General features: G+C 39.7%; 1 protein-coding gene across 1 annotated transcript in view; it reads left to right on the forward strand.

Annotated features, from left to right (window-relative positions):
- CSPG4 (chondroitin sulfate proteoglycan 4) overlaps nucleotides 1-22,542 on the forward strand; it is a 67,713-nt gene extending 45,171 nt beyond the window's left edge. The window contains exons 5-10 of the mRNA XM_072147866.1: nucleotides 2,163-2,339; nucleotides 15,926-16,121; nucleotides 17,024-17,155; nucleotides 17,235-17,395; nucleotides 17,483-17,666; nucleotides 19,552-22,542. Of these exons, the coding sequence (XP_072003967.1) occupies nucleotides 2,163-2,339; nucleotides 15,926-16,121; nucleotides 17,024-17,155; nucleotides 17,235-17,395; nucleotides 17,483-17,666; nucleotides 19,552-21,656 (2,955 nt within the window). The 3' untranslated portion in view covers nucleotides 21,657-22,542. The remainder of the gene's footprint in view (nucleotides 1-2,162; nucleotides 2,340-15,925; nucleotides 16,122-17,023; nucleotides 17,156-17,234; nucleotides 17,396-17,482; nucleotides 17,667-19,551) is intronic.
- Nucleotides 22,543-23,136: the final 594 nt, after the last annotated feature.

A 23,136-nucleotide genomic window follows, 5' to 3' on the forward strand; every position in this document is an offset into this window, starting at 1 on the left:
ATTTTCAGAATTGACTATTTTGGGAATGAAATTTTACATATTTAGCATCAAAACCCCCTATATAATCTACCCATTTTCAAATCTGCACCCCTCAAGCTATCAGAAACAGCTTTTACGAAGATTGTTAACCCCTTGAGATCTTCATAGTAATTGAATCAAAATGGAGGTGAAATTTAGAATGGTCATATTGTTCCCTTATACGTTCATTTAGCACTAAAATTTACACATTTCCAAAATATAAAAAGAGAAAACCCACCATACAATTTGTGCTGCAATTTCTCCTGAGTGCAGCGACCCCCCACATGTGGCTGTGACTTGTTTTATGGGGGCACAGCGAGGTGCAGAAGGGAAGGAGGGCGCTGCAGCTGCCAGGATTTTAGTTTCCTCATTGGCCCCTTTTGAAGGCTATAACATTTTCGCTTTTTCGTTATTGGGGCCATGTGACGGCATTTTTTTTGCGGGATGAGATGCTTTTTCCATTGTTACCATTTTGGGGTTGGTATCACCTATTGTTGAAAATTTAGGAACTTTTTTTGAGGGCAGGAGTAGAAAAGCATCAATTCTGTACTGGATTTTTTACTTTTTTTTTTTTGGTGTTCACCGTATAGACTAATAATCATGTTATCTTTATTCTATGGGTTGATACGATTACGGGGATACCAGACATGAATATATTTTCTTACGTTTTACTAAATTTGTCAAACAAAACCCTAATGTGGGGAAAAATCTATCATTTATGTATTGCCGTCTTCCAAGTGGCATAACATTGTTACTTTTTTGGCTACGGAGCTGGTTGATGGCTTGTTTTTTGCGGGACATGTTGTACTTTGCACCAGTATCATGTCTGAGTACATATGGATTTTTGATAGCATTTTATAGCATTTTTTGTGGGATTGAAAAGGTAAAAATCATAATTTTTGGAGGGTTTATAACAGTTTTTTTTTACAGCGTTTATCGTGTGGGTTCAATAATGATTTACTTTTATTCTACGGGTTGTTACGGACGCGGTGATACTATATATGTGGGGTTTGTGTTATGACTTTTTTTTGAGTTATATGTCTCTTTATATGTTTTGGGAGTTTGGGGCATTTTTAGTGATTTATGACTTTATTTTTTTATTGAATAACTTTTTTTTTTTTACTTTTTCACTTTTATACCATGGGACATGAAGAAGCAATCTTCTGATTGCTTCTTCATGATAATATTCTGCAATACTGATGTATTGCAGAGTATTATCAGTGTCAGCCTATACACTTGCATAGGCTGGCACTGTGCCAGTAAGATGACGTCACAGACGCCATCTTACTGGCAATTCTTGCAAGTAACTCTGGGGTCCAGATCGGACCCCAGAGTTGCTATGGCAACGATCGGCGCCCCCCAAAAACGGTTCGGGGGGGCCGATCGTGGGGGAAAGACCCCCCAGATGCTTGTTAGATGCCGCGGTCGCGCTGACCGCGGCATTTAACGGGTTAAGCACCCGCGATCGGAGACAACTCCGATCGCGGGTGTTACACTGGGGTGCCGGCTATTAGTTACAGCCGGCACCCCGTGTTTCCCGATGCCGGTTCGGCTCTGATCCAGAGCCGAGCCGGCATAAGCGCCGTGGCGGATATATCCGCCACTGAGCGCTAAGTCATTGCGCTCCGTGGCGGATATATCCGCCACAGAGCGTGAAGGGGTTAATGGTCACACAGGTGCACAGCGCATACTAACAAGCCATGCACCTGCGTGACATCACATGACCATTGACCATAGAAGCTTTCTATAGAATGACATCAAGCAGAGATCTAAAAACTGTGATGAGGTGATACAGAAAACATATTGTAAAACAATATCTCATCATGCAAACAATTTATTTTCTGAAACAGGAACAATCAATTAAAGGTGGTCAATAAACTTACAGGTTGTCCCATTAAAAGAAACGGAATGTGTTACTGTTCAGGCTTTCCATGCATACTTTCCCAGTTTCTCATTTTAGAGAAAATTCTGTTTTTATATTTATGCAAATAATATTATAGGTGCCTTAGTAATAGTCATTTTGGCTTCTTGTCAAAATTTTTGCTTTAAATCCCCTTTACAACCTGTCCACCAACTTATTATATAGCTCTTATGCTTCCCACATGTACCTCCATACTAATATAATTCTGGATGTTCCTTTTCAGCTGGACCAAGGGCAAATATTTTATGAACATGATGCCAGTGAAACTAGGAATGACAGTTTCACCATTATGGCCAATGCTTCTGATGTGAATCACCATAGCCATCCAGTAACAATCAATGTTGTTGTCCAAGCTATAAATGATGAGAAGCCACGTGTAATCACCAACAATGGGCTACAGGTATGTAGTGCTGACTTACACTGATGTCTCGTTATCATTAATTCATTGAGTTCTACAACATCTAGAAGATCTTCCTAACTATGTTCACTTGTCAAAATGAAACGTATAAGACACTTACTTGATTGGCTCCTTCTTCCTAAAAAAATTCAGACACAGTGGGACTTATTTACTAACGGTCCACAGATCGCATTTTTGTTGGAATTTAGACATTTTCGGGATTTGCGCCCCTGTGACAGGTATTTAACTGGGGATTGTGTCGCACACAATCGGATTGTGGAGCATCTGCACTGTCTTTAATGCGACGGAAATTGGGGGGGGGGGGGCAGGCCGTCAGACAATCCGACTGATTCAGACTGATTTAACATTCAAATTGTGTCGCAAGACAATGCACTTACATACACCAGAAAGAAGAAGATGAACTCTGGCGGACCTGAGTGGGGAAGCGACAGATGCAGGATATCGGGCGCACGATCTTAGTGAATCGTGCCAGAGTGCATTCCAGTCGGTCACTGCACTTTCTTGGAATGCGACAGGATGGGTAAGTAAATGTGCCCCAGTAACTTACTAAAATGGTTTGTCCTTAGTTTCCTTGCTATAAACTATCCACAGGACAGGGGATAACACTCATATCCATGGAGGTCCCACTCTGTCTGTAAGCTCCTTGGGCAGTTCTGGAGAGAAAAAATATTACGGGTTATGGGGATAAAACATTTATTTAATTTTTAAAGGTTGGCCTTGATGGACTTGTGTCTTTTTCCAGCCTTATATACTATGAATGTCCAGTTGAATATAGATAGAGAAACAATCCTAAGATATCCTAAAGATGGCAAGGTAGCAATATAAGTATGATTAAGTGCCCAAGGATACACAAAGCATGATAACAGCTATCAGTAAGTGAGCATAGCACTATACTGATTTTTTAAGGTGGTAGATTTCCTTTTATGGGACAGGCCATAACATAGCAGTCCCTGAAATCCTCTTCCACTCAGAACTATGGCTGTAATACATGAGCATATCCACTGGGTGTCCTCATTGCTCCTGTAATGTCCCTGCATACTTTTAATGAGTCCCAAATAATATCCTGCCTGCTCATAGCAACAATACCACCTGACAGGTTCACAGTAAGACTATTGGTGGATGAAGTGTAACATTGCTGGAGGCTAATACCACATTAACGTAAAAATGCTGTGGATATTCTATGCTGTTTTAATGTGTAGTTGTGCTCTGGATATTAAATCTGGTTTAAAGCAATGCAGGGCAAGGTTTGTCAGGGGCCACAGGTGAAATAAAAACATATCTGGGGATTAGGCATAACATAAAATTTGCATAGATGTTATGTTGTTATGTTAATAGTGACAGCAGGATAAACTTCAACAACAAATTTTAAAGAACCTGAGATTTCTATGGAATCCTTCAGCATCATGACCCTCACTTCGCCAAACTGGTAAAAAAAACCTTTGAATTTGGTAAAAGAAACCTTTTTTGAGCATTTCAGGAAGAATTTAATATCAGTGGCCTATAATTATGATATGTTGTAAATGGTCATCCATTTCAGACAATAGGCATCCCCAACAATCAGCTGTTCTGACTAAATAGTAAAAAGAGCTGTTTTTGGTCTGTTTTCGATTACTGCAAAGCTATAGTGTCAGCAACAAATGAAATATACAAGGACTTAACTATAGAGGTTGCAGTTGCTACCAGACCCATAAGCCACATGACCCACAACTCATTGATGTCTTTTGAAGCCTCAGCACTTCTTATGTGCACTGAGATTTATGATGAAAGCTGCCAAATGTGGCCCCTTAGGAGATCATTTTAATGTCAAAAGTAGCAGTCGGTCAATGTATTGTTAAATAACTTAGTATATATGCAGCTGCAAGGGTTAAGTCAGCAAAAAAAATCCCAATGCCTTTACTGTTTTATTTACTGATTAATTTTTCAACTACAGGAAGAAACTGACACTTGTTTTAAGTTACAATACACCTGTTTCCCTTCTGTACGCTTTGGTAATGTCCATAAAAATTAGTTTTATTACAGGAGGAATATAATTTTGTATCCTTTCATCAGAGAAGATGCTTAAATCGAAAACCCTATTGTGTTCCTTATGAAAACTATTGAACTCTGAGCTAAACAATCAAATAACATTATGTTTTGTTATAAAACAGCTTCTACCTAGTAACTATTGTGGTCAATAATAGTAAGTGCCTAAACTGAATTCATGTTTTTACCTTGGACCTATAAATCATTTTGTTACATGTAAAGCTACAGTTGGGAACAAGGTTATAGACAACATTGTGGATTTATTTTGCTGTCTGGAAGCCAAGCAGTCTGATGAGTTCTCTCTTAAATTTCACTGTTGACATCATTTTGCAGTTTGTTAGGTAACGTTGTATATACAGTGGGTATGGAAAGTATTCAGACCCCTTTGAATTTTTCACTCTTTGTTTCATTGCAGCCAATTGGTAAGATCAAAAAAAAAATTTTTAAATTATTAATGTACACTCTGCACCCCATTTTGACGAAAAAAAAACAGAAATGTAGATTTTTTTTCTAATTTATTAACCAAGAAAAACTGAAATATCACATGGACATAAGTATACAGACCCTTTGCTGTGAAAGTCATATTTAACTCACATGCTGTTCATTTTCTTGTGATCCTACTTGAGATGTGCAACACCCCTGCCAATGTGCAGGCCGAGGAGTGTTGCAAATAAGCCCCTCAGTCTGTGTCTCTCCTGGCAGGTCAGCCTGCACAACTCACCTCAGGGATTATACAGTCGTAAAGAGGTAATTGGCAGTGGTAGACCCTGCCTGTACAGCAAGGGTTAAGATATGTAATGATTGTTATCCAATTATATTCTTCCACGTGAACTGGAGAGTGAGCCACCACCTGACCAGGGCCTAACAAAACCCCTGGACAGGAAGGGGCAAGGCCTCTTAGGCCAAGGCTCTCACCAAATGAGCAGCTCTTAGGCCCCAGCTCCTGATGCTTTGGATGATACAGACAACATCACCAGCACTGTCTTTGTACACTTGATAAAGGGGAACTTTAACCCCGAAATCCGTTGTGTTTCTAGACCTTTAATAAATCTATTTGTATACCACACTCTGAGTGCGCCATCTGGTTGAATCACAAGCATAATACCACTTCCCAAAAATCCAGAGAGATCCTCCACCAGGCAGCACCAGACCATCTGTCATCCAATTCCTAATATCTCGTAGCGTTGTGCCTATCCTAGCACAACCCCACACGGTGAGCACAATTTTCACCTTAAACCTCCAATTTAGCGCTCTTCCCCTGTCCTCTCCTGCCATATTCTATCACAAACTTCCCAGCCCCTGACAGAGGAGAGAGCACACCTTGCAGATTGTCAGTGAGCAGAGAGATAGTGTGACACACACCTTCACCCTCTGAGCCCTCTTCACACTCACCGGGCGTTTGCTAGCACCGATTGTGTGTGGCGCCATTAACAAGCTGGGGCGCCGCCATCTTGGCTCCGATCGTCATGACTCCCCATGACCTCATCAGGAAGCTGGGATCCGTTGCTATGACAGCCTTGGGGCACACAAAGATCCGAGGCTATCATGAACTAGGCTATAAATTACAGTTATAATAGCTGGTGTACAAAATCCCCATATGCTGCCATACTGTAGTATGGCGGTATATGTGAGAATCAATCAGACAACCTAGGGTTAAAGTACCCTAGGGAGTCTGAAAAATAGTAAAAAAAATAAAAATAAGTTTTAAAAAAATTATATTAAAAAACCCTAAAAATTCAAATCACCCCCCTTTCCTTAGAAGTCATATAAATAAATAATCAGTAAAAATCATAAACACATTAGGTATCCCCGCTTCCTGAAAATGCCCGATCTATCAAAATATAATAACTGTTTTTCACTGTGTTTAACCCCATAACGGAAAATAGCCCCCAAATCCGCAAATGGCAAAAGTATAAAAAATGTAATAAAAAGTGATCGAATGGCCGTACAGTCCTAAAAATATAAACATTGAAAATGTCATCAAAAGTCTCACTGTACATCAAAGTATGAAAAAGTTATTAGCACCAGAAGTTGGCAAAATCAAGAATTTTTTTTTTGTACAGGAGGTTTTAATTTTTGTAAATGTATGAAAACATTATAAAACCTATACAAATTTGGTATCCCCGTGGTCTTACCGACCCAAAGAATGAAGTAGACCTGTCATTCTGGGCGCACAGTGAAAGCCTTAAGATCCAAGCCCACAAGAAATGTGTTTTTTAATCATTTTCACTGCATTCAGAATTTTTTTTCCGCTTTCCAGTATACGGCATAGAATATTGAATACCACCACTATGAAGCACAATTTGTTACGCAGAAAAAAAGCCCATACACAACTCTTTACATGTAAAAATAAAAAAGTTATAGATTTTTGAAGGTGCGGAGTGAAAAATAAAGACGCAAAAACAAAAAAGGGCTTGGTCCTTAAGGGGTTAAAGATTATGAGAGACCATTTTACCCAAATCCTGGCGATTTAAATACATTTTTTAGATGTTTTTATCTTGACCACAGACAACAAAATATCTGTATTGAAACTAAATGCAAAGACAATTATAATTTGTCTCAATACATGCAAGTGCAGTTTATTCTTTACCACTAGAGGTCCTTACCACTAGAGACTCTCCTTGCTGCTGTCTGACAGTCTAACATCAATGGGAGGGGTGAGTCACAGTAATAAACAAACTCTTCCTGGCTGTATAGCTTGTAAAGAGTTCTTAAAAAGCAACCACAAAGGCAGGTTATTACTGGTGGCATGCACTGTAAATAAATCGCTGTCCCATCATTAAACTATTCCTACTAAAAACAAATGTGTCCGAGAATAGGCGACTGTCAGGGGCAAATTAAGAAGGCCATGGGCCCTGGGCTGTATGAATATTATAGCACCTACATATTTCACTAGAATCAAGCTTCTTGGGGAATGGATGATGCGCCCTTTCTGCCTGCTTTCAATCTGCAGTTTCAGGATCTTCAAAGGTCCTGAAACAGCTCTTGTGTACAAATGTACTGAGAGCAGAAACAGATGTATGAGGATTTCATGGGTGAAGGTGCTTCTCAGTATGAAGGCTACTACCCAAACTGCCTACCCCTGCTTCCCCAAAAATAAAACAGAGTCTTATAATAATTTTTGCTCCTACAGCGGTTTTATTTTTCCATGAACAAGAATTCACAAAAAAAAAAAAAAAAAAAAATCGGCATTTATTAATCTCCTGTAGTCCTGCGATCGCATACATCAGCATATAATTCTGAATTCCATCGAATAAGTCTTTTTACTCTCTGTCCATGTACAACAATCTCTGGTACATTTTCCAACTTAGTGATTATGCATAAAAAGCAGGACTTTTTAATTAAGGACAATAATGTCAAAAACTTCTCTAACATGATTATAACACTGAATTTCATGCTGAATTTATTGGGACTCTATTTCTATTTGAATCTCTCATGTTTAGCACTTTCCTTCAATGAGCCCTGCTTGTCCGGATAGCTGCACGTAGCCTTTGCAACAGTAGCAACAGTCAGTGGTTTTATCCCGTGAACCTTTTGCTGTATCTAAATGATCTACCAATACTGTGGGGCTTATTTACTAAGAGTCCCGCGGCCGCATTGCGTTGGGTTTTCTGTCGCTTATGGGGATCGCGCCCCTGGGCAGGCATCTAGAAGGGGATTGTGTCGCAGACGATCGGTTTTTGCCGCATCGGCGCTGGCTTTCATGCGACAGAAATCGGGGGGCGGGCCGTTGGACGATCCGACTGATTCAGACAGAGCGCGGGATTTAACATTTAAATTGTGTCACAAGACATACACTTACATGCACCAGGAAGAAGAAGGTGAACTCCGGCCGGACTGAGCGGGGAAGTGACACATGCAGGAAATCAGGCGCATGACCTTTGTGAATCGCGCTGGAGTCCATGATCGTCGGACAACGCACAGCAGGGATTGCGACAGTACCGGGTAAGTAAATGTGCCCCTATATGTATTGGGTTGGGGAGAGGCTGTAGCAATGACTGCCGCTAGGTCTTATTTTCAGGGGAGGCCTATATTCCTAAGCTTGAAAAAAATTGCACTAGGCTTTATTTTCAGGGACCCTTTATTTTGACCACTAGGGGTTTCATCAGTCCAAATCCCACTAACCTATAACTTATTTGTTCTGAAGCTATATACAGTACTCCACTGTGCCCAACAAGGGCATATTAAGACTCCCCTGGGCCCTGGGCTGTTTGAATATTATAACCCCTACAAGTCTGAAATTCACTTCCTAAATATGGTACTAGAATCAAGCTTCTGTGGGAATGGAGGATGCTTCCCTTCTGCCTGCTTTCAATTTGTGTTTTAAGGACCTTTAGAGGACCTTCAATGGCTCCTGTGTACATGTGTATTGAGAGTATGAACAAAGGTACAAGGATTTCAAGAGTCTAAAATTTGGTGGGTTGTTCAAAAGTTAAAATTGTGCTAACATGCACAATTTACTCACCTGAAATGTCAATTGTTTTTGTATGTTTATTTACACATTTTTATATTTACATATTTAATTTGTATTATATTATCATGGATATAACTGTTATTGGTTAACTAACGTATATACCCTAGTATAAGCCGAGGCACCTAATTTTAACAAAAAGACTGGGAAAAACTTGAGTATAAGCTATAGGAAATGCATTGGTCACATGCTACCCATTATATAGCCAGCCCTTTCCCCCTACTATATAGCCAGCGCCTGCCCCCTAGTATAAAGCCAGAAGCCTATGCCCCCCATATATAGCCAGAAGCCCCCTGCCCAGCCACAAAAAATAAAAAAAACCTCTGTACACCCCCCGCAGGTCCTCTTCCGTCTTCGGCTCCTCATGCGGTCTGCCGTATACACCATGATATTGGCCGCTCGCTGATATCATGGTGTGTGCCGATGGCGGTGCACACACTATGATGTCGGGAAGCGACTGTTTAACTGTATCATTTTTTAGCTGAGGATTCTAACTTAACATTTGTTTCCTGTCAAGCTAAATTTAGACATGTAGAAATTCCATGCTTACAACAGGCATGTCATACGCTTCTTGAATGTTGTACTTTGATCTGTAGAGATCTGCTTTCTTTAAGATAGCTCAATATCCATAGTTTTCATGCTCCCATCTTGGGAAACTTATTTGCATATTCCTTTTTAAATGACATGCTGATGACAATGCAGAGATTGCTTGTTGTGGTTGTGAAATAGGAAATTTAATTGAGATGTTCTACTTTACTTGAGTTATGCTTTATGTTGCTATGCAGCTTTATTGGTTGCTCATCATTGGAACAAATCATTTCATAGTTTCCATTATTTCCTTAATGAGCAGTTCAAGGTCTGTGCTACACACGTGTGCGGCATCTCTTCACTGGACACAGCACAGCCCCTCCCTTATGCTCTGAGTAAGAGCAGGATCAGGTTATTGGTAGATATTAAAGCAGAGGGGAGGGGCAGGGGAGCAGTTTGAATACAGATATCATAGAGCGGATTAAATTCAGAGATCAGAGAATACAACTGTTTGGGAACACTCCCGCATTGCCCCAAAGTCCTTCTACAATCCTCACACATCGGGAAAGAAGGCAGGAACTTCCTATGTGTCTTCCGATCGGACTCTAATTTAGGTAAGCTTAAAAGTTTATTTTTCATTTTTCTCAGCGTAAAGACTTCAAACAGGTCGATTTGACATGACAGGTCCTCTTTAATAAAAAAAAAAAAAAAAATACCAGGACTTACTGAAAAATATTTGTGACCAGATTTTTGTAGGACAACTTGATTGTTTCTAAGAATGAGAGCAAATTATGCAGTTGTTTTTCCAGAAGGCATTTCATTGGCTTATCACACTTGTAAAACAAATGCTGATAAGACTTAAAGATAAGCTGACATTGACTTGAATGAAACTTTTTCCTGTTCTCAGGGACATGGCAATTTTCCGGTTCTTTATGCTGAACATACCTAAAATAACCAAATGATGTATAGTTGCTATCTGGATGTAACGATAAGGTCTTTTAAAATAACTTTTACATAGTTTTGACATTCTGTGAATGTGTGACACTCTTGGGGGGATTTATTATTTTCTTGTCCTACTGTTTGACAATTTTTTGTCTCAACTGAAACAATAAAAGTCTTAAAATGTATTACAAAAAAACAGAAGTCAGTGGGGATCATTGGTCACAGCTTCCCCCAATATATAGCTAGCCAGCTCACCGGTATACAGCTAGCTAGCCTACTGCCCCCCCAATATATATCTAGCCAGCCATAAATTGTGCTGAAAAGCTCAGCTTATACTCAAGTATAAACAGTATATAACATTAGAAAGCCCGGTGTGAAGTCAAATAGTTACCCATGTTATGGTAAACAATTGTGTTAATCATGAATCCCATTTCTGTTTGAACACAACCTTTGGAAAAAGCCTTTGTGATACATTCTAAGACAGACTTTCCAGTAGTCTATCCTAATAGGGAAATTCACCAGTACAGGATAAAGATCATTAGTAAATGTATTAGCTGCCTTAAATTCCTTCTCTGGTTGGTGTATGAAAATCAGTCATTTCATTCCTCCCTGTAAGAGAAGGCCTGTCCACTCTCCAGCCATGTATGTGAAAAATTGCATGTTGCATTATGTAACAATTTACTTAGAAATTGACAAATGGGTGTTACTAAATGGGGTGTGTCCCTGAATCGTCCGATATGGTCCTAATAGAGCTCATGTTAGCAGTTGCACTTCTTACACCTAAATTGCAAGTAACTGATAAAATCTCAGAGGAATAACAAAGGAATGGCATAAGATGAAATGACAATACTACTTGAAAATATAGACTATGTAGGGGTCGTCTGACCCCTTCCTGCAGCCCAACCTAAGGCTGCTTTCACAAAGCCATTGTTTATCCGGCCACAAAATTCCTATAGACGAATATGGCGCCGGGCAGCGGTACAGTGAGCACACATGGGTGGCCCTGTACCATACCATGCACGGGGGAAAGGATAGAACATGCTCTATCCTTCTTTGTGTTTACGTCCGGGCACCGGGCTTTGCTATGGAGAGGGCTGGGAAGTGCTCATCCCTCCTCCTCTTCAGCGCGCTGCCTTTTGCTGGTGTGGGTTACGTCCCAGCTAACATACCTGTGTGTAGAAGGAGACTAATGGAGAGTTTGCTGTGCGTGCTTGATAACTCCACATTTCAGTCTACCCGAGCACCAGAAATAGCCAAGGCTCAGCTATCTTCTACACTCCCATAGACATGAACTCTACATGTGGCTGGGCTGTGGGAAGGAGATCTGTCCCCAGCTCCTGAGATTGCTTTTTGAGGGGATTTCAAAACAAAGAATATAAGAAGTACATCTCTTTTTTTACAACCCACAGCAAAGTATTATTACGTCATCAACACTAAGGACTGACAGTTTATGACTTGTCAATTGCACATTGAAATCTACGTGAGACGTTTTTGCAGGAAAATGATGGGACCATAACTGGCGCACATACAAGAAGCCCATAAATAATGTTCTATATTATGTTTTGTAAAAATTGAAACAATTGAGTTTCTTATGTCTGTTTTCCATATTTCTCAAAATTGCAAACTCTACTTACAAAATACTGTATTACTACTACAGCTACACTAGTCTACAGATGGTGTGTGCCTTGTTTTAGCACAAATCTGGGCAGGGTGTGTGCATGGAGCCTTAAAGGGGTATTCTTGTCTGGGCACTCACATTAAGTTTCATTAATCTGCCATATATAAACATTTCTTCAATTAGATGTTATTAAAAAAAATGTTCATGTGTGAAGATAATTTCTTATAAATGTAGTCATGTTGTCCCTTAGCAACCAGATGGCTTCCTCGGATACGGCCACCTCTGCTGCGGGGATTGCACAAAGAAACAGATTGTTTTTGTATATAAAATGTCCGGACGTTACTACATGACCCACATCAGTCCTGTGATAATGATCGCTGAATCCTGGTGGTCCGGCAGGGCTCTATAGTGCATGTCTGGCCACCGCTGCCAGAGTGTGACATGGTCGTATCCGAGGAAGCCATCTCATTTCTAAGGGACAATATGACTACATTTATGAGAAATTATCTTCACACAGGAACATTTTTTTTTATTAACAGCCAATTGAAGAAATGTTTACATATGGCAAATGAATTTAATTAAATGTAAATGCCCTGATGAGAATACCCCTTTAAGGTTTCCATGCAGAGCCTGGCATGTTTTGTGTCAATACAGCAAAGAGATCAATTATGTCCATTTTTATACTACTATTTATGTCATAATAAGTAAGGAAGAGATATATAGTTATACACCAAATAACCATGTTACAGCATTAGCTTTAATATACAGGAATTGAAGCTAATATTTCCAATTTGCACTGTTGGTTAGGGTAAAAATTAGAAGATTTACTGAACCAGGTGCCAAAAAAAGTATGTGCACAAAAAGGGGAGAGGGTTTTTTGAGAGTATTGCGGTATCTACCTACATAGCTTTTAGACCTGATGAAGACGCCGTTACGGTGTCGAAACACGTCGTCACAATACCAATAAAAATCCTTATCACTTTTATTTGGACGTAGTGCGTCTATCTATTTGACCCCGTTTTTCTCTTTCCTTGCCTTTGAATTTGCACTGTTGACATTAGCACTTACCCGGCAAAAAAAGAAAAATGGTATTTAAGAAGGTTGTATATATCATTACTATTGATCACCTATCTTTACAATAGGACATCAATATCTGAATTGTAGGGATTTGATAAATGGACGGAGCTTTCAGAACCTACGTTGGCAAATACACTTATAGAAAAGGATAGACTTTTCCTTTGAGTATACCCCAAAAAAAGAAGTCTGGTAATGTCAGATATGGAAGCCATAGTAGCTAAAGTCGCTTTAAAATTAAACTCAGCATCCCTTTAAATTCTGGTTCTGAAAAAAGAAGAGACTGTATTTCTACCTTGCTGTTTATTGACACTTTGCTCCATCTTGCTGAAAGTAACCTTTCATTGACTCATGATCATCCAATAGATTCAAAAACTGTTCAAAAATGATAAACCAAGTTATCATGCATAATAAACTCCCTTTTATCATAGGGTAGGTTTTTTTGATTAGCAATAGGATATTCCACTGCCCATATACAGTGTTTAATTGTTTTTAATGCTAACCTAACCCCATGAATGGAATCGAGCCTTATCCAAAAACTATGTCAATTATACCTCTGTTGTCGTTTCCATATTCCTGGAACCATTGACAGTATATGACTTTTTTCTCCATATCAAGGCACTTGCCCTTTTGGTAGTTTATTGACGTGTTGAATAAGATCTCACGGTCTCCTGCTGAAGGCCTCTTGGAGGTTCAATCGGCAGATGCTCCAGGCGATGTTGAATATCGGCCATGATGAGGGATCAGCAATCCTGTTGTTTCCCGTTTCCATATGAAATTCTACTGCACACCACTGTCTTAGTGAGAAGTCCAGTGACTGCACTTGGAAGTCACAAGCGAAGGTTAAAACATGCGACTTATCTGTCTTGTGACTATCTCATGACTCCATAAGGCAGAGATATTTAAAAATATTCAAGGTCTCTTTAGAGTTAATTTTCCTGTATAACCTTTGACATTTGCATACAGAAACATCATCCAAGCTCTTTGTGAACTCTTTCAATGGACAACTTCCTCGAACGTAGATTTCCATAGTTGCATTACCATATCTTAGGGTAGAAATCTTCCTTGTTCTAAAAGTAGAGGACGCCTCCACGTTACAAAATTAGGTAGGTGCTAGAGAAACCATATGACATGTTGAGCGATTCTTTTTCCTAGTTCCTGAGCTACGGAAAGAATTAAATGTGCTGTCCTTTGTTGTTTACATAGCTTACAATTACATCTATGGCAGTTACAAAAACTGCATCGCTGATGATGTAGATGTTCTGGTATCGCCAGAACATGCAATGAATTGCTGACACGTGAATACCTCTTTGAGGGCAGCAAATTATAAATCAGTAACATGGATCTTCAGTCGGTATCCTCAGCCTACTGCTTCCAATTGATATATTTCTTTCCTGGAAGAGCTGTACACATGCATTGGAGTTTCTGTACACATCTTCAGCAGTGTCAAAGTGGACTTTGGGGTAGATTTATCACTGCTTATACAAAAGTTTTCTGCCATATAAACAGTGAAATATTTGCAAATTATTTGCAGCTCCTGGATGGGGTGGATACAGGATGTTTCCACCCCTTGCGGTGTTCTTTTGAAAAAAACTACAGACCTGGTATAGTTTTGCCAGCAAAAAATGTGCTGAAAAACCCAAACTCGGGTTATACTCGAGTCAAAAAAATAAATATATCTAAACTCACCTTTCCGGCGCCCCCTGTATATCTTCTGTGCGATCTGTCCGGCAGGGGCTGGCAGGCTATATACACTGGGGCAGGGTCTGGCAGGCTATATACACTGGGGCAGGGTCTGGCAGGCTATATACACTGGGGCAGGGTCTGGCAGGCTATATACACTGGGGCAGGGTCTGGCAGGCTATATACACTGGGGCAGGGTCTGGCAGGCTATATACACTGGGGCAGGGGCTGGCAGGCTATATACACTGGGGCAGGGGCTGGCAGGCTATATACACTGGGGCAGGGGCTGACAGGCTATATACACTGGGGCAGGGGCTGGCAGGCTATATACACTGGGGCAGGGGCTGGCAGGCTATATACACTGGGGCAGGGGCTGGCAGGCTATATACACTGGGGCAGGGGCTGGCAGGCTATTTACACTGGGGCAGGGGCTGGCAGGCTATATACACTGGGGCAGGGGCTGGCAGGCTATATACACTGGGGCAGGGGCTGGCAGGCTATATACACTGGGGCAGGGGCTGGCAGGCTATATACACTGGGGCGGGGGCTGGCAGGCTATATACACTGGGGCGGGGGCTGGCAGGCTATATACTGGGGAGGCTGTGACCAATGCATTTCCCACCCTCGGCTTATACTCGAGTCAATAGGTTTTCCCAGTATTTTGTGGTAAAATTAGGGGTCTCGGCTTATACTCGGGTCGGCTTATACTCGAGTATATACGGTAACTATAAATAATATGGCTGCATTAGTGTTCTTATGCTTTTATGTATTTAGGCACTCCAGAAACTATTCTGTACATGCCCTCATATTGCACATGCAATCTCTTTCCTAGTAACCAGGTGTACAGAGCTCTCTGTGTATACAGTGCTTATTACTTTGTTTACCTCTTCAGTAAAAGGCTGTTGTCTCTCTCCTCCTACATTTCCATCAATTATCCACCTGCTACTCGTCATGTGAGCTCTCGATGAAAACTAACCTGGGAACCTGAGACGAACTGATACAGGAGTAGGGAGGGATACAAACAAACTAGTGTTGTATTAAAGATTAGTACAATACTCAGAAGCCACTGGAAATTATTATTTTTTCTTTTAGTGTATACACCTGGTTGAATTGAATTTCAAGTGTAAAGTTCACTGCATATTGCACACATGTAATATACATGTATGTTACATAATTTGAATAATTTTTTTTATTCTGCACCAATTATAACATTTCTTGTTTTGATGCTAGATGCTAGAGGGAGAAACTGCTCTTATCACCACTGACGCCCTGCAAGCTATTGATGACGACTCTGCACCAGAAGACGTTGTATATTCTTTTATCCCACCATCCAATGGAGAAGTGATAGTGAGGGGCTTCCCTGGTAGAGTCTTAAGCTTTTCCCAGAGAGATTTGGATCTTGGGATGGTGCAATTCTTGCACAGAGGTGAGATATATATTATGAGATATATTATCAAAATAAATATAATAATTATATAAAAAGTGGCAACATATTTAGCAGTAATGTGCAGAGCTTGGCATCACTCAAGTCAGTACTGATACCTTTCTTGGAGAACCTCAACTAGGTACACCACCCCTCTCTAGCAGCTACTGCAGGGTATATTTGTGGCATGAAGACCACCCTGTTGATAATAATTTATCAGCTTGCCCTGGTCAGCTAGGAACCGCTGTGATGTCCTACTACAATTTAAAGGGGTATTCTCGTCTGGGCATTCACATTCAGTTTCACTAATCTTCCATTTATAAACATTTCTTCAATTGGATGTTATTAAAAAAAATGTTCCTGTGTGAAGATAATTTCTCATAAATGTAGTCATTCTGTCCCTTAGAAACGAGATGGCTTCCTCGGTTACGACCACGTCACACTGGCAGCGGTGGCCAGACATGAGCTATTGAGTCCTGTCTGACCTCCTGGCTTCGCAATCATTACCACAGGACGGCTGTGGGTCATGTAGTAAATCCCGGACATTTCGTATACAAAAACAATTTGTTTCTTTGTGCAATCCCTCCAGCAGACGTGGCCGTATCCGAGGAAGCCATGTCGTTTCTAAGGGACCATATCACTACATTTATGAGAAATTATCTTCACAGAGGAACATTTTTTTTAATAACATCTAATTGAAGAAATGTTTATATATGGCAGATTTATCAAACTGAATGTGAATGCCCAGGCGAGAATACCCCTTTAACTTGCCCTAAGATGACCTATTAATACTAACAGCTGGATATAAGAACAATATTGAGGTACAAGGTATTCGGCAAATATATCGAAGGAATGATGAACTAACAGGGAATAAAATAAAAGTCTATACTTTTCCTTTCATATAGGAGAGTTGGATGGGGGGTTCTTCTTCAAAGTAACTGATGGAGAAAATGAATCCGAGCAATTATTTTTCCATATCCGAGCAACACCAATCACAGTTACCATGGAATCACTATATAACCTTGTAGTGTGTCCACGTAAGTGACTAAAATTTATTCTTAAATCTTTCACAGAACCTCTATTCCTACATTCAGAATATCTTTATTTATGTGCTAGGTTCTCTTCAACAAATCACCAAGCAACATATGAACGCAAGGACCAATGAGCAAAAGGGCACTGAACCCATACTAGTGTATCATATAGAAAAGCCTCCACACATTGGTGACATTGTCCACGGAGGAAACGGCGAGGTGTTGGCCAACTTTACCCAAGAAGAGGTGCGTTGTGTCTCCTGCTTGCTCACTTTCACATTACATATCATTTCTGGGTGATGTGGTCAATGATAAAACTTCTCTGTATTACAGATAGATGCAGGCTTGGTGTTTTATCAACATGTAGACTCACCAACTCCATTTTGGAGTGCTCAAGATTTCTTTTTGTTCCATGTGCAATCTACTCATACAACCTCCCAGCAATATATATTAAATGTGACGGTGACATTCCAGAGCTCATGTCCACAGTTGCATACAAAGCTCTGGAGGAACTCAGGTAAGATTAATTTTCATAATTCCATCTACCTTCTTTTTCTTATATTAATAATTAATATTAATTGTTAATATAACATTTCATGGGAATTAGGCCTTATACAAAATGCTCTTAAAGGACATCTACCACAAAGATAAAGGATTGTAAACCAAGTACACTTTCATGCTGGTGTGTCCCCCCTCTTGCAAGATCTGCTCTTATTTTAGCTTCTAATGTCCTGTTTTGTTTTTTTTGTTTTTTAAAAAAGGCTTTTAAAATTATACAAATGAGCCTGAGGGGCTCAAGGCTCCAGTAACATCTATGGAATTGGGAGCCCCTCAGGCTCATCGCATAATTGTAAAGCCTTTTTTTCTTAAAAACAAGGGTATAGGAAGCTTAAAGCAGAATGGATCCCACCAGAGGGGGCACACAGCAGTATGTCAGTGTGCTTGGTTTACAATCCTTAATCCTGGTGGTAGATGTCCTTTAATATCTAGCTGAAAAGAGAAGAAATATTTCACAAGCTGAGAGGGTATATACAGTCAAGTGGTTAAAATATGGGAATGTACATAGTTACCAGGTCTAACAACATAAAACATTGCTACATCATGGTTACAAGTCTGTGTGGATCACACAAGTTAATGTATGCATAACAAATTCTTAAAATTCAACTAAACTGTGACTATGAGCAAAGGTCATATCATGCTCTGGGTGTAGATTACCAAGTCTGTATGACATGCTCCAAACAGTGTATACACCTGCTTTACACACCGTGAGCAAATAACCATTTACAAGTACTATTTAGTGGTGCACAATGTGAACATTTTGCAATAAGCACATGCTGTGATGGAATCACAGGGATTAAATAGGAGACTACACAAATCCACAGTAGTATGTGGCAATGGGAATTGTAAATCTAGCTAATTATATGTTTGGAACAGTTCAAATGGGTGGTCGCTTATCAAAAGAATTAGGTTGTAAATGTTCGGGAGCACCAAAGAACATAAGGGGTCTTTGTCTCCTATTTCACTGGAGGCGCAGTCACTCATATAGCAATATAAAAAGACAAAAAAGCAAAAAAAGGGTAACGGCTCACCATAGGAGGCTGTGTAATTTCCAAGTGCCGGATGGTCAGGTGCACCGTATCCCCTGAAAGATACTGGTCCGGATTTCCAGTGTGCTGAATACTTATAACAAGGAAGACAAATTGCAGGATGATGGGGATCCAACATCGAAAAATGTGTGCATAGGACTGTTAAGATTTCATCAAAATTTAATCTTCATTTTAAAAAATAAACATCTTGTAAATGGAAAACATAGCCACAAAAAAACACGAGACAAAAAAGTAGCAGCGGTAACGCTTTTCAGACTATAACATCCTAGTACTTAGTCATAACTAGATGACTAAGGACTAGGATGTTATAGTCCGAAACGCGTTACCGCTGCTACTTTTTTGTCTCGTGTTTTTTTTGTTATTTTTGTGTCTATGTTTTCCATTTACTAGATGTTTATTTTTTAAAATGAAGATTACATTTTTGATGAAATCTTAACAGTCCTATGTACACATTGTTTGATGCTGGATCCCCGTCACCCTGAAATTTGTCTTCCTTGTTATAAGTCACTCATATATGATGTTGTTCATATCAAAGTTGTACAACACTTATTGTTTGTCCCATGGTGTATGACAGCAAACCATTTAGGTAACTCAACCACAAAAGAATAATAAAGTCAGAAATTCAACAAATTTTAAAACTCCTGACCTGACAAGTCACTAAAGACTACAATAATACTTTTTCTTTAGCAAAGTGTTTACCAAGAGACCTTCAAAACTTGTTATGTACAATAGGATGTGCACTGATTCAATGATAAAAATGAAATCATTTTATTGTTACTATTTTTTTCTACACAGGTCTCACTGTTCAGCAAGGTGGTTCGTCACCAATAACTCTAGACACCCTTGACGGTTCCAACCTTTTGGCAAATTCAAGCTACTCCAAACAAACACATGATGTTGTTTTCTCAATCATCAGTTTTCCTTCATATGGTCATCTCTCCGTTAATGATGGGATTCTTGACTCAGAAAATCCATATTTCTTACAGTCTCATCTGGAAAATGGTAGTCTATACTATACCAATTCCGATACAAAGTCTGAGAGTCTTTTAGATGGCTTTCACTTCATGGCCCAATTAAGGCCAAAAATCAATTTTCTTCATGAATCCAAAGATGTGTTAGCCATAAATGAATTTTTTAACATAAGCTTCACTAGTGCACCAATAATACCTCTTATTTTATCTCCACCAAAGTTAAGATTACAATTAGCAGTGGGTTCATATATTTCACTTACTGAAGGTCATTTATCTGTAGATAACTCACTTGCTCCTCCAAATAATATAGTGTATACAATATTGGATTTGCCACTAGGTGTATCAGTGGAAACAAGTGGAAACCAATCTTCTCAAGTCTTCCAGTTTACACAAGAAGATCTTACCAAGTCAAACCTAATGCTTTTGGCTAACCAAACTGCAGTTTCAGGAGAAATAAGATTTAATGTAACAGATGGACTGCAGATGCCGTTTCTAGCAAATCTGCCAATAAAGGTTCTCCCAATTCATCAGGCTATTCTTGAAGTCGAGCAAGTATCTGGAAGAGCCAACATTACACTAGGACACGTCTCTCCTACACTTGACAAAATGGCAAATACATATGTATATAAGATAACTGGAAAGCCAACTTCTGGCCAGGTTGTTGTTGGCCGGACACCAGTATTAGAGTTTCAATGGGACCAGGTGAACAACAATGAGGTATCTTATGAATTCACCAGCTTTCTCTCCACCAAAGATGAATTTGAATTTGTTGCCATCTCTCAAATGGAAGAGGAATATATTGGAAAAATCACAGTACAAGTATCGGCAATGGTGAAGATAGGAGACAGACAACAGTGGCCAAGAGGATGTACAGTTAAACTAGGAACTGAAGTTATTGATGCAAGTGAACTTGGCACACAAATAAACAGCATCCCACAGTTTATAGTACTTCGCCATCCAAGAAAAGGGAGGTTGGTGAGATTTCCTCATAAGGGTGGCAGTGGTGAAAGGACAAGCACCAATGTCTTCACACAAGAGGAGCTAGAAAGTGGAATTATTGGAGTGGAGTTATGGGAGGATGACCAGAGTGGACAAGGCATACAAAGTGACCGCTTTAGTCTGTTGGTCAGTGCTAGTCACGTGCCTCCAGCCAATGTTACAGTCAGATTTAACACCGTACCATACAATTCTTCTAATATTAATAATGTCATTCTGCTCAGTGTTCCCGAGAGCTCGTCAACCACCACAAATTCACCTACATCCAGATCTGCAGATCCCACACATGAGATGTTTGTCACTCACATACAAACTACAAGTTGGGAGACAACTACTGTTTTGGGGTCTACAAGCAACAAGCCAACAACACAGTCAGAAACAACTAAAGACTTTATTTCAACTTCTAGCGATTCATTTGTCACTGTAAATATTTCCCCAACTACAAATTCAACACAGACGACATACTTGGTACCAGCAAGAACTCCTAAAATTTTAGTCAATATTACAAGTCCTAACACTTTGTCACCAGACCTTTGGATGTCATCAGAATATCAAAGTGAAATCACTACCCCGAAATATATCTTCAACAGTTCATTGAGTACAAATGCATCGGATTCCTCTAGCCCAGCAGTTGAGGGTACAGTTCTTGGTTTCATGAGCTCCCACATGTATAGCATTGTACTTCCTGTCTGTCTTATATTGCTTTTAATTTTACTTGGTCTGCTTCTTCTTGCTTACTTTGTACGAAAGAAAAAGATGGGAAAACATCACGTCCAGAAAGCGGCATCTTCAGCAGCAAAGACTGAGAATGGAGCCGGGGATAGGCAAACATTTCGTCCAACAGAGCCTGATAGGGGTTTCCCTCTTCATGATGTTGGGGATCAGAGAGGAAATGGTGCTGCTGCACAACCAGGTAGCCAGTACTGGGTCTGAACACAGGAACTTTCCCCTGGTCGGCACTAAAGGCAGGATATTCCCTCCAAACAACACTCAGGATGGAGAGTGGGATTACAAACTTAAACCTCAGCACTTTTCTTACAAAAGCAGTGCCATGTTAGCCTGCCTTATTAGGCATGCAGAATCTTAAGATATTTGCCTTGTAACTGGGACACAGTGTACTGGACATTTTCTAGCATGTCTACCCTAAAAAAGTAACTAGTTTGCCCATTGACAGCTTTGTGGCATCTTTACATTTTAAAATGTAATTTTTCTTTGTTTTTTTGCGGGTATATGTAACATATGCTGGAGAAACAGTTTTTTTTCGAGAGCAGCAACAACAGAACCATCTGTGCAATAGTGAGGTCCCTACATGATTTGATGCAGAGGTCAAACCTGAGTAAATGCTATGTATATTTATTAGCCTACTGCATCAAGTTGGTGCTAGGTGGAAATTTTTCAGTATCTAACAGCTAAATTATTTTTAATTCTTCTACCAAGTCTACGTTTCTTTGTATCCATTTGTATACTTTTTAGCATCTGTGTATTTTTGTGGCAATGTTCAGGTTTTGTCTCTGCCCTAAATGAGGGAGGTATAGTATTTCAAGAGTCCATTGTTTTGGACAGAAAAGACAGCCAGCTATTGTTTCAGATTGCGATGGACACAATTGTCTTCTAGATTCAACAGTGAATCCTCTTTCTATGGTCAGTGTCACTTTGTGTCAAGAAATGCTATGCGATCTAAAATGTAGATTCAGATACTAGCATTAAAGGGGTATTCCGGGAATATGAACATTGAATACATGGCGCAGAAGCCCTGATAAATATTCCTCTATGTGTAAAAAAAAAAAAAAAAGGAATTTAAGCAGATAAAAAAGGGAACTGTCCATGGAAATCCAGTCCAGGACATGAAAGCAATAGTTTGGGGCCATAATTTTTGCTATACCTCTGTGTAGGGTTATTCTCTTCACAGAAATTGCCGTTTCTATGTGCTATTTACTCAGTCTTTAAAATAAGATTTGGTAATAATATTTATGAAAAGAAAGAAATGTATTTGCCATGCAGTAATCCAGACATATCCTAAATTATTTTAGTGTAGCAAATATTTTTTTAAACTCAAATATTGATTGTTTTATGCAAAGTTTAATAATATTATTAAATGTAATGAAAGTTCTGATCTGATACAACGTATACAAACACAAGTAAACTGATGCTCAGGAGCTATAAATATTGGAGAGAAAAACTAATGACTGATACATCAGGGGGGGAGGGGGGGGGGACGACCAGCCAATCAATTAAATTACACTTCATATTAGGTTTCTGCCTTTTCCACAATACAAGCGGAAAAGCAGTCATAAAAGTGATTAACCCTTAAGTCCTATATAATTTCATTGTTTGTGGGTAGCAACTGCATGGGAGGACGAGTTCAGACTAATGGCAGAACAATTTGATCTTTGCTAGTTTGTATTGTCCTTTA

This window comes from Engystomops pustulosus, chromosome 4 (assembly GCF_040894005.1).
Source record: "Engystomops pustulosus chromosome 4, aEngPut4.maternal, whole genome shotgun sequence".
Lineage (NCBI taxonomy): Eukaryota > Metazoa > Chordata > Amphibia > Anura > Leptodactylidae > Engystomops > Engystomops pustulosus.